At 40.1% G+C, this 13,097-nt stretch overlaps 1 protein-coding gene across 3 annotated transcripts in view; it reads left to right on the top strand.

Annotated features, from left to right (window-relative positions):
- The first annotated feature begins 1,919 nt into the window (after nt 1–1,919).
- The window catches only part of ppp3cca (protein phosphatase 3, catalytic subunit, gamma isozyme, a), a 38,989-nt gene continuing 27,811 nt past the window's right edge, over nt 1,920–13,097 (top strand). For 2 of the 3 annotated variants that reach the window (XM_022217887.2, XM_022217885.2), the window contains exons 1-3: nt 1,920–2,644; nt 7,404–7,601; nt 9,249–9,373. In XM_022217887.2, the coding sequence (XP_022073579.1) occupies nt 2,584–2,644; nt 7,404–7,601; nt 9,249–9,373 (384 nt within the window). In that variant the 5' untranslated portion in view covers nt 1,920–2,583. The remainder of the gene's footprint in view (nt 2,645–7,403; nt 7,602–9,248; nt 9,374–13,097) is intronic. The other variant, XM_022217886.2, reaches the window with a different exon arrangement.

The following is a 13,097-nucleotide window of genomic DNA, read 5'->3' as shown; positions in this document are numbered from 1 at the left end:
CTCTACCCATTCTTTAGGAAAACTGATGATGTTAAATCCAGCATATCATGGGATTCATTGTTCACATCATGTTGGTTAAAAAATGTTCCCACAGTTACCAGAGACGTCAGTGAAAAAAAAAAAAACAATAAAGGAGATTTAAATTTCTTTTCAGTTGTTTTATTTGAGATTCAGTTTGGACCTCGGCGGGGTGGAACAAGAGAAAATCGGCATTTTAGGGGGAACTCCCGACTTATGTGATATTTTAAAAAATATTTTCAAATATTCTTTTCTACTATTTTTTTGAAATTTGGTCTTGGGACAAGCACATTTACACAACAATTACATGTTTTAGTATTTTATTTAAAATGTCCTCCACTTTCCTGCTGCGGGACTGAAAGATTTAGGAAATCTTTCTTGCCATCAGCAGTCAGGCTATTCAATTCAACATTAAACAGATTAGAACCCTGACAATTGAATGAATAAACAATTGATGAATAAAGTGATCCTATTCTATTCTATTCTATTATATTATATTATATTATATTCCAATTCTGGGATGACCCTTACCTCTAAATCGGAGGTGTCAAACTCTTTCTAGTTGAGGTTCCACATTCAACCCAATCTGATCTCCAGTGGACCGGACCAGTAAAATCACAGCTCAATAACCTAAATAATAAATAAATAAATAACCACAACTCCAAATTTTTCCTTTGTTTTCATGCAAATAAAGCATATTCTGAAAATGCTCGCATTTAAGAAGTGATCTTTCTACAAAACATCATGAACAACCTGAAATTTCTTAAGAAAAATAAGTTCAATTTTAGCAGCATTCAGCCTCAGTTTATCATTTATACATTCCAACTTCCAGATCACAGTGTCTTCAAAAGAACACAACATTTAGTCACAGCTGAAATTAAATGATATAGTATTTTATATTAAAAAGACAAAAAACAAAAACAAGACAAAATATGACATAAATGACACCCAAACAACAAAAGCGATAAACAAAATGACAAAAAAAAATGAGAAAAATGACATGAAACAAAATTTTAAAAAATGTCAAAAATTGGACAAAAAAGTTACAGTGACATAAAAAAAGGACAAATGAGCCAAAAAAATGACACAATTGTGAAACAAAACAACAAAAACAATACACAAATCAATGAATGAAACAAAACACAAAATGACAAAAATGAGATAAAAAACACAAGCGAGACAAAAGGAAACATACAACAAAAATGAGAAACAAAACAACAAAAACGTGATGAAAACCATAAAAGTTACACCAAAAAACAATAAAAAACAAGGTAAAATTTTACAAAAATGATACACAACAAACGCAAGAAACAAAATGTCAAAAAATGAGAAACAAAAAAGTGACAAAAAAATTGACAAAAAAGTTACAAAAAATATACAAACGAGACAAAAAAAATGACAAATCCATGAAACAAAATGACAAAAACGTGACACATACCACAAAAGTCAGCCAAAAAGGACCAAAAACAAGAGAAAATATTACAAAAATGGACGCAAAGCCACAAAACAAAAATGAGGAATCCAGTGTTTTACTTTATGATCAAAACAACTTGTCAAGGTCTAGAAATTATTTTAGATTTATAGTTTTACTAATTTACAATTTGCATTTAATGTCTTCTCTGTAACTTTTACACTTTACAAAGTCATCTGGCGGGTCGGGTTGGACCCTCTGGCGGGCCGTTTTGACCCGCAGGACCCACGTTTGACAACCCTGCTCTAAATGTACCACAAAAATACAACGAACATGTAACTTCAGAGTTAGAGCCCTTTAACTTTGCCTGGCAAGCAGCAGCAGGTCAGACAGGAGCTTGGTGTTTTTGAACGCACCTCCAGCCCACGTGTTCGTTTCCATAGTCACGTCACATCGGCTCCACCATGTTGTAGGAAATCCGCCGCTGCTCCTCACTCACTGTCAGATTAGAGTTTAATCCGAGGAGGAGGATATACTGTCAAGACGCTGTCTGCATCTTGAAAGGACTCGCGCTGTTTTTACACACTAGTAGTCACGATTCAACGTCTTGCCGCCGTCATATTTTCCTACAATAACTGACCTGCACTTAGAAGATGAGACGCCAGTGTTCCGCTGCTGTCTTTGTCTGTCCGCCGGTTTGCCAATACGTTAAGATGTTAGCTGGCTAACTAGCTGAAAAAGAGTAACTAAATCGGATTAGCTGCTAACGGCAGCCTCCCTCTGGGTGACATCCAGGTATTATTTACTGTACTTGACAACTATCGCACAGCAAATGAATTCCTGTTTTTTTCAACCACATTTCTACAGTTGTGTCAAAATTACTACTTTGTGCTTTAATTATTCGCTAGCATTAATGTTGCCGCAAGCTAGCTAGGTTATTAGCAAGTCAGACCCCAGCAAGGGCTGGACCTCCTCCGCTCACTAATCTTCACTGTTTGTTAGAAAGAGCAAACATAAAAGTAGTGCCTCTGACCCCGACCGAAAGTCAAGACGGGGGTGACGGACACACTTATGTGTTAGCTTGTCTGTGGGCGAGCTGGACTGAGAGCTGTGCAAAATTTGAACCTCCAAATTAGCCTCCAGTCGAAGCGAAGATGTCAGGGAAGGAAAACGACAAACAGGAGAAACAGTCTACAACGGAACGGCTGATAAAAGGTGAGTCAGTGTTGAGAGATTACTGTGCAAGAAGTGTAAATGATTTGGCTGGTAGCTGATGCACTGAAAACCACTTGTGGCTTAAAAAACAAACAAACTTTGTTTAAATACTTACCACCCTAAAAGACATGCAGCAGATGTTTGCTATCATAGCAGCCAAATCCGCAGCCATATCTGAGTATGTAACAACAGTTAACTGTGTGGTAATCCTCATTTTTACTGTTATAGTGAGATGCAGTGTGATGAGGGGATGCTCAGGTGTCTGTGGATGAGCATGAATTAGGGCATCATAATTTCAGGCTGTGATTTCTAAACGACATGATAGTTGTCCACTGGTATGTGTAGTGTATATAGCTGCCCCCACCAGCCTCCTTTATATTTAGGATCAATGCATTGTAACATCATGGGGTCATTGCTCACTCATGGAAATGCTCAAAGTCTGCTCAGGTTACCAGCAGACCTTGACAAGATGGATTCCTTTGCACTGAGTTTGCCATCGCTCGTTTGGGCAGTCAGGGCACCATTTGTTGTGTCTCCTTGAGACAGGCCCAGCCAAGTCTGAGGTAGCTCCATCACCTCCGCCACCAGTACTATAACTTACAGCCTGCATCACTGTCTGTCTGCAAGGGCACTGGGAGAGTGTCCTGCCAGGGGACTGGAATGCTGAAGTGTGAGCCAGCAGGGAGAGAGTGAGTTAATTGTGGAAAGAATCTCCCCAGTGATGTTCCCAACATGGCCAGCTACACGATGGAGAGAGAGAGAATGGCAGTGTGACTGGGAAGAAAAGAGAAAGAAGTAATGTAGACTGGAGTAACGACAGCTTTTCTTTTGACAAACTAGTGCTGAAAAGTCACACATTTGTAGTCATTCTCGCTGTCAGTTTTTTTGGAGTACAGATTTCTAGATTAACATTGTAAAATGTCACCACAGGTTTGGGGTTTGCTGCGTAACCGGTGACTGTAAGAGGGCTTAACCCGGAGACTGTGCAAGTCTAATGCTGCTCTGGTTGTGTAAGTCAGTAGTTAAGCTCATTCATTGCTGGATATTACCTTTGGCCTGGTAGCTCAATCATTGGGTCATTAAATCAGATTTTTTCTCCCCAGGCTGAATAAATTGTAGACTAATAGGTGTATGACCTTACTCAAGACAAGACTTGGCTTCATTTGGGTTTTGAAGTCGTGCCTCCTTAAAGTGAAAAAAGATTCATGTCATCTTTGACAGAAATTGAACTGGATTGTTGCCATGTGTTAAAGCTGTCCCCATGCGTCTGAAATCAAATCATAAAGAGGCCAGAGGGTGAATGTATGCCACTACCACCCCATGTGATTGACAGATTGACACGGCAAATAAACCCCACGCCTGGCTATTTAGCTTGCAAGGGTAACGTATTCACTGATAATTAGAGCAATCTGAAGTGGACTTCATGATTCATCCAGCCACAGTCCGCTCCATTCATCGCTGCCCAGCCGTATCTTTGTAATTCAATCCTCCTCTATTGTGTTGATTTTGAAACAATTGCAAACATATTCTAGACGCTGGCTCATATCACTGTTCAAAACGTTATCCTCAGTGGGCAGGATGGTAGATAGTAGTGTCTTTGTTTCTTGACTCGTTTGTTGTCATGCCAGACTGCGGGTGTTGACGCAGTGCAGCAGTGGCCTACTGTGTGTGTGTGGTTTTGAAGAGTTCATCAAACATTAATGTTAATTAGGCCAGGCAGTCTCTTAATAAGATGCCAGTCTCAGGGCAGTGTCAGCTCATTATTATATTATTAACTTATTATTTTGAACAACACATTTCTCTTTATTGGGTTGCTTCACTTTTGTCTGCACCATTGTCTGTTCTTTCACTGCACAGTGTAGTCTGTTTGAACTGATGGATGCTGCTTACTGACAGCCACATTCAGTTGTAGCTGTTTGAAGAGACTTGTCCAGGCAAATCAGCCCAGAATTTATTACTGTTGTTGTTGTTGTTATTATTGGGGAGCAGAAAGTTTATTCCTGTTGACCTGGAAGAAGTTTTCAGTTTGTTGACATTCAGACCAGTTATTATTGTCCAACGTGGGTAATTGCTGCCACCCTCCAGGCAAATGCTTGCAAATTTGGTCAACACGGCTATTGCCTGAAATGTTTCACGGTCTAGTTGCCTCGTGCTCATGGTGTTCCCCATTCTGAGTCTTCATCTTTTTTGCAGAGCCTGTTTTGTTTGTGCAGGAACCTACCTTCAGTGTGGCAGAGCTTTTAAGTATACAGCCCCTGAATCTGGAAGCCCTTGCTAATAGAGGCTTTACCTAATCTGTTCTTAAGGCTCGTACCTCAGCTTACAGCTCTCTTCGCGGCCATGCCTTGTAGGCCTGGGAGCACTTACTGTTTATTTATACCACACTGGTCAACGCATGACAGCTTGTCCTCAGCACAGGCGAGCCAAGTTGGAGCTGTGCTATAGCTTTTGCACTGTAGGCTAGACTGTGTCGGTCTGTGGCCTAACCACAATCAGTTACTTCTTCCTCTTGCTCAGAATTGAAAACCACCTACAATTCCATATTCACAGCCTTTGCTCTGTTGCACCTGCAATAAAAAGCAGCATGTCACATATTTTCAATATGTTGCTTTGGCTCTAAAAACCCTAATTGGATCAGCTTGTATGTTTCTCAAAATACAGACTGCGACATAAACCTATGCGACAAATACATTTTGCTTCCTCTGCACTCAGACTCTGCATCACTGATTGGTAAATGCGCCCACAGTAAAAACCCATTAATGCTCTTTTCATATTGCACTTTGATTTGCTCTGTGTGGGTGTGACAACATTCTCAGAATGCCTCTCTTTCTCTCTCTCTCTCTCTTTCGCTGGCACTGATTTATCGCACAAGTAGTACTGATCTGCACAAGCTGATATTGATTTTTATGGCACAGTGTGTCCTGTTGACTGACTTGCAGGTGGATGTGGATGTTCTCACAAGTCCAGGATGAACACATCACTAGAACTGTGCAATATGCAAGGTTACCCCTGTTTTTTGTGCTCACATTTTTAGCTGTTGAAAGACAAATTTTTCTAACTCTTATGCAGTGTTTGCACCGTGGTGTTCCACAGCATGGTGTAACAGACTAGCTTTACACCATGCTTGATTGGTGGCATCATGCATTTTGTGTGTGCCTGGCCTGTTATTAGGGATATTGCAGTAATCCCTTTTACCTCACAGGCCCTGGGAGTGAGAGTGCTTGGACCACATTCTACTATTGTTTTGAATAAGTGCAGATTAGTCGGCAACTATCTGCTCCTGGAGCTTTTTGAACTAATGAAGTTGCTGCCAATGTTAGAGTACTAATCTCCTCAGTGAACACCTTTTTAAAACTCAGAGTTGCACAACTTTTCATGAATTAATACTTGATATAGTTTCCTCCATTAAGATCCCATTCTAGAGAATTGGATTAAACATTACTTTCCTAATTACATGTCATAAAAGACACTGTTTATCTTTTCAAGTATGGAATAGTTGTCTTCATTTAGTGTGTCGTTCATGGGTCCACAGTTTGTAACTGCCTCAACTGTGATACATTTCTTAGCTGTGTTTTGATCATGAAGCTCTCAGGTCTCCGCCTCAAAAGCAGTGACCTTTTATGAGGATGGTAAAAAGATTGTGTAGGTGGTATGGAGCAGCTTACTGAGAAAGGGTGGGTCAAGTGAGGCACAAGGCGTCTGTCTGTCTGTCTGTCTGTCTGTCTGTCTGTCTGTCTGTCTGTCTGTCTGTCTGTCTGTCTGTCTGTCTGTCTGTCTGTCTGTCTGTCTGTCTGTCTGTCTGTCTGTCTGTCTGTCTGTCTGTCTGTCTGTCTGTCTGTCTACATTATCATGTAGGTGTATGCGGCCCTCTTCCTGTGCCACCAGCTTCATCTTGGCTCAGTCAATGCAGATATCACCTCTCATGATTGCAGCTTAAGTAAATGCAGCCTGAGATGCAATGTATTTCTTCTCCTTGACAGTTTGCTCTGAGGTTATATGTCCATATATATTACTGGTACTAGGAAAGTGACGTCTTTTCTTTCACAGCAGCACTTCAGTTGTCTCTTCCATATGTTGAGTTTTTCAACTTGAACAAGCCATCAAAATTAGCTGAATGGCATGCCAGTCGAATCTGTGAGTGGTAACAATAAAGCCCTGGTTTCCAACACAAATCTCTAGTAAATTGACAAGAGAAGCGGTCAAATTTCAAGCCTTATCACTTTTAAAATTGCCACATTTTTGAGGCTTTGGCAAATGAGAACAGCCATATTATGTTGCTGGGTAATCAGTTACTTTAGTTTGTTGTGTGCTCAGTTTGAGGCCTGTTTTTAAGTCTATGTTTGGAAAGATAGCACCATTAAAAGTATGAAGTTGTTAGCACTTCCTGTCTGTAATGTGCCCATGGATGTAAGACATCTATGACTGGATCACATTGATGAAGAAGAAAACATAAAAAACACAATGATTCTGCAGCAAGTTCACTGGTCAAATAGATTGTCATTATTGTATGATTTCTAAACGGATTTGTCTTTATTCATGAGAGATAATGATATTCTCAGGATATGTTAGTCACACTGAACCTAACGTCTAATAAAAAATATGTGTATCATCATGTCTATGTTAAATGTGACAGAATTATGACTCTAGAGAGCAGCATACATTTTTGCACAAGTTGTGGCTCACACCTCACATCTCTCTCCTTCAGTTCTTCTATTATCTTGTCTTATCTTATCTTAACATGTTGCTCTTTTCACTATAGCTGTCCCATACCCTCCACAACACAAACTGACTATAAAAGAGCTATTTGAAGATGGCAAGCCCAATGCTGAGTTGCTCCGCACCCATCTTGTCAAGGAGGGAAGGGTGGAAGAAGACGTGGCTCTCAGGATCATCAATGATGGGGCAAACATTCTCCGTCAAGAGAAGTGCATGTTGGAGGTGGAGGCACCTATAACAGGTAGGCTGGCAGATACCCACCAGGAGCCCAAAGAGACTATCGAGGTTCAACCATGTGTTTTTTATCAAGGTCAATACTTATTATTAGCAAGCAAGGAGTCCGAAAACCGATATTTGGACATGATACACATTTGTGGTAAGAATATAAATCTTGATGTCAAAGTGTAGAATAACACAAAGTCCATCACAAAACGTTTTTGAATTTGCTCTGTATGTTTCTGTTTCACATATCTTAATTAGTGGTGGGAGGTCATGAAAAAATTAATCTAATTAAGTAGTGGCGTTGTAATTAATTAGTCACGATTAATTCCATTTTTTTTCAAATGACAATATTTGACACAATAAGCAAAGTTTTTCAATTCAGATAAATGTTGGTAGATGACGGAATCGATGAATAGACCAAGGTTTCCTCTACATTCGTTCTGCAGAAGCTGCTAAAATCCCAGCCGCTGCTTCTTTAAATTTCTTTCTTTCTTTTTTTTTTTAAATTGTCACAAATACACCACCGCAGCATGTCTCCACCTTCACAGCAATCTTGCACTGTGTCGGGTACTCGCGAGTGCTAAAGTAAACTACAGATAACTATCTTGCTCAGTATCTGCTCTTCCTTGTGTGTGTCTGGTGGCAGCTGGCTGGCAGGCAGGCAGGCTACAAGTGAACTGCGATATGACGAGGGACCACCGTATTTGTCACTTACAGACATCAGAGAAAGTGTCGAAATAATGAGTAAACACAGCACCTACTTCAACCTTATTCCATTGCAGTGCTGTTTCTGCATACTGGCAGCTGGTGTACACTGACTCCTGTGCCAGATCAAAGGGGCTTATAGGCTTTCAGAGTCAACTCAATTGTCCATGAAAATATCTGCTCCTTCTTAGCTGACCTTTCAACCAGCTGTTAAAAAATATGATCCTTTATTTCTCAGGTTTTCTCACATAAAGCTTTAATTCAAGCCAAAATAGCGTGTGATAAAATATCTTGGTTATATGATTGATTAGAGCAGCCAGTACAGCCTGTAAAGCTCACAGTTGCATGTTAGAAGCGGTAATATGAGAACGCTAACTGCTTAATGGGCTTTAATAGGACTGAGAAATATTCTGAAGTCAGCTGTTATAATGCAAATACACAAAGTATTTGCCATGCTGATGTGGTGTTCCCAGTGAATATGAGGGGCAGGTATAAAATTCATTTGTTACATCAATTAACTCAATTGATGCGTAGAATTAATTTGAAAAAGCCAAATAAAATTGCTCTGGAGGTTCCTGCAAAACGCATCAGTTGAATCATTCGATCTGAATTAGACTCACACTGCCATGGTCAGCATTTTTAATGTCCTTGCTGTTATTATAGATGTCACACATCATCAGGGTTAGGAAGCACTTTTAAAACACGGAAAACTGTCAGTATTGAAGGCATTTAATATGCATTTCTTGTGTTTTCCATGATTAACCTTGTAGAAAATTGACATAATGGATTGTATGCGGATTAAATTTGGATTCAATTACTGATTTGAAGAATTGAACGAAATGTTAATGTGCAATCTGCCTGGTAATCTGCAAGTTTAATAAATGCATAGGCTTCCGTTTGGCTATTTGGATGTTTCCATGTTTGATTTTTCTGAAAGTGATTTGTGTTTGTCTTTTGGCAGTATGTGGTGATGTCCATGGACAGTTCTTTGACCTTATGAAGTTGTTTGAAGTGGGAGGATCACCCAGTAACACACGCTATCTCTTCCTCGGTGACTACGTAGATCGAGGATACTTCAGTATTGAGGTAAGTTGTGATATTATGTTTTATTAATTTGTTAAAGACTGCTTTTACCATGGGCTGCACAGTGACGTGGTGGTTAGCACCGTCACCTGGCAGCTAAAAGATCCCTGGTTCGCGTCCTCGCTTTCCCGAGATCTTTCTGCATGGAGTTTGCATGTTCTCCCTGTGCATGTGTGGGTTTTCTCCGGGCACTCCGGCTTCCTCCCACAGTCCAAAAATATGCTGAGGTTAATTGGTGATTCTATATTGTCTGTAGGTGTGAATGTGAGTGTGATTGTTTGTCTGTATATGTAGCCCTGTGACAGACTGGTGACCTGTCCAGGTGTCCCCTGCCTTCACCCTAAGTCAGCTGGGATAGGCTCCAGCACCCCCACGACCCTAGTGAGGATAAAGTGGTGTATAGAGAATGGATGGATGAATTTACCGTCACACTGTATAAAAGCCATTTGATTTCTGTTGTGAACTAAGCAATTAATATTAGCTAAGCAGTTAATATTTTGCTCTCAGTTGTCACAAAAAGGTTTAAATTTTGTTCACTTATGCTGATTTCACTGTGCTGATCACCATCCATTTGTTGACTCTGAGTGTGTCAGTATTAAAATATGATTTTACCCATTGGCAGTTTTTTTTCCAAAAAGTGGAATTGGAGTATTCACTGTTCCATTGCTTAATTGATTACATTTCCATTAGAGCAGAAATTGGTTTTATGGTTTATCTTCATGATTCAGCTCTTTGGCATTGGTATGTGATGGGTGACATCGGATATATTTAACCTATCTTCGGGTTAAGCTGTCATAATGTCAGCTCTTACTGTAAACTGGCTCCTCGTCAGTGTGTTGTTGGCTTCTGACGCTGCCTGGTAGTGTAGCGCATGTGAAGTTGGACCACCGGCTGCATGCCAATCTGAAAGGACTTGATGTAATGAAAACTAACTGGATAGTGATGGTGTGTCCCATATTGACTTGTCAAGATAGTTACCTGTAGTGAGAATATTACGGCAGTGCTGGTTTCAAATCTTACTGTAGTGCTTGATGGCTAAATGGGTTTTGCTGTGTGAAGTTCTATTTCAGTGGCACCTTCAAAAGGCAGTTCATGGATACTTATTGCACCAGTTAAAAATAAGATGAAGGATTTGAACATGGAGCAGCAGTCTGACTGCACAAACTACATGACAGTTTTCTTACTGAGGTTCCTGATTGGAGGGTTGAGACTGTTGAGGGTTCGGATTCTTTGCAGTTACAATGGTGACCCAGTTTCATTGTTTAAAAAATGTATATTCCCAATAATTGTGCTTTAGTCATGATTTGCATATGTTACATGAAAAAAAGTCTTTCTGCTCTCGAGTAGACAAATTGTTGAAATTAGTTAGCCAGCCATTTACATGTTCTTTGAAAACTGTTCGGACTGATGCTCACAAAAAAGTCAGCAGAAGTTGTACCAGATGGCAATGAAAGAGTCTTAAACTAGAAAAAATGAGGGTACTTTGTGGGAGTAGTGTGAATCTCAAGCTTTAGTGTCATTTATTGTGACTCACAGTGAGAACAGTAATAACAGTGTCTTCTTTATTGAACATGACTCAACATGAGAATACTTCATCTTTCTCAATTTGTTCCTGCAAGTTTAAAGAACTTAGTCTGATATTTCTAGCACTTGTTATGAAACATGGAGGCCTTGTAGTGTACACTAAAGAGTTGCCACAAATCAATATTGAGCTTACAATCCAAAAGTTATCTCACAGTTGTAGGAGACAGCTGTGTTGGGGGTTAAGGCAGAGGTGTCAAACTCCATTCCTGGAGGGCCACTATCCTGCATGTTTTAGATGTTTCCCTCTTCCAACACACCTGATTCAAATGATCAGGCTCGTTATCAGGCTTCTGCTGAGCTTGATGATTATTTGAATCAGGTGTGTTGGAAGAGGGAAACATCTAAAACATGCAGGATAGTGGCCCTCCAGGAACTGAGTTTGACATCTCTGGGTTAAGGACTAAGAAACGTCTGACCACACTGAGTCCAGCAATGGATAGAGTAGTCTTTTTAGAAATTTGATAAAGGGAAATGTATTCTTTTGATGTCGCTGGTATGAAAGGTAGATAAGAGTTTCGATTTTTTTTTCCTTTGAGCGGTTACGCAGTCCTGATTTTTCTCTTCAAGTGTTTTAACATTTTTTCAACAAAGATGGAGTTTAGTGGTCTCTGTGTGAGAGTTAACAAAGCAGTATACTAACACTTTGACCTCCCTGTGGAGCTTTTTGATGGACACTCGATAGTACATTGATGTGGGTGAAATGTCAAAGATGAAAAGCGGGGATTGAAACAGAATAAGGAATATGAGACTGATGGTGAAGTAGGTAGTTTTATCTCCACCAAAGACAGCAAAAATTGCCACTGAGATTGTTTTCCCACTTATTTCCACTGAAAAGTGACTCTTGAAGCACTCCCAACCCAAAGGAGGTGGTTGATCTCAATGCCACTTGAAAAACTGTTTAACTTGTCTGAGCCACAGCGCTTATCAGTGTCACTGTAGAGCTCGTCCACCCCGGAGGAGGAGCTGAAGCACAGTTGTGATCAGAGAGGAGTGTTCATCCTGCTGTCAGCACTGTGGCAGATCGAGCATGGATCAGCTAATTAGAAGAAATAGGACACTCATTGTACACTTACATAATTTGTAGTCAAGCAATTATCCTAATATAACTAAGAATGCTGCCCAAAGGGACCAGTTGTTTGGCCTGTGAATATCCTGTCTGGTTAATTTTTTAAGGAGTGCCTGACATTGGATTAACTTTAATGGCATGTGGTGTTTACCCATCCGCCTCCCAATAAAAACCAAAGGAAAACAAAGACAAAATATTTTATTCATTTTACTAACCCAATTTATATGTGCAGTTGTTTAATTTAAGCTTCAGATTAGTGTCAATGTACCCCGACTTGCTGTCATTTTCAGTCACACTAGTTTCTCATATCTTCTCAGCTGCCTGTTTCAGCAACCTTCCCATACACACTGAGTTGATCTGTGAGACAATGAAGATACCATTGCTGGATCTGACGACTACTTGCAACATTCCCAGCAAGTGTTAAAACCATAGATGGTCAGATGTTGATGCCAAACAGCTTAAAATCAGGCTAAGCTGTCTAGGTTTTTTAAAAAAAATGCAACCCAGTCTCAATCTGATGACAGTGCTGAGGATGATAGAAGCTCTGCTGCTGATGTCAAAGATGCTAGTCCCCGCCAGTTGCCGCTTTCCTGTTGCTAACATTATGAGCAGAGGAGGACAGGCTTTGTCTCATGTTGGCAACCAAAGAGGAAACACTATACACAATGTTTTGTACATTTGCTTTATTTCTGCAGTTACTTACTGGCTTTTAAGCTGTTAACTAACCCTATGGCTAGGTTTGCGTAACTGTTATTGCTAACATAAACAAACAGGGAGTAACTTAAGCTAGGTTAGCACAACTTTAGCATGACCCACGCAACAAAGCATGCATCACTCGTCATGATGAAGAGAGTTAAACTGAAACAGGAGACATGTTCCCATTGTCACAACGTGGTTATAAACTCACCTGTCGGCTCAGCCCACTCCTGTAATGTTGCCTGACTGCAGCTTACTCCTGTATGTTACTGAGGACTGAATGAAGTCAGAGCTCCATGTATTGGACAAATAGTGCAACACCATTCAAAAGCATTCACTGTTTAATGAAAAAATTAAAAATATATTGGCTTTTAATTGTCA

Source organism: Acanthochromis polyacanthus, chromosome 7, assembly GCF_021347895.1.
Source record: "Acanthochromis polyacanthus isolate Apoly-LR-REF ecotype Palm Island chromosome 7, KAUST_Apoly_ChrSc, whole genome shotgun sequence".
Classification (NCBI taxonomy): domain Eukaryota; kingdom Metazoa; phylum Chordata; class Actinopteri; family Pomacentridae; genus Acanthochromis; species Acanthochromis polyacanthus.
Note: the sequence above shows the minus strand (reverse complement) of the source record. Positions and strands in the feature narration are given on the sequence as shown.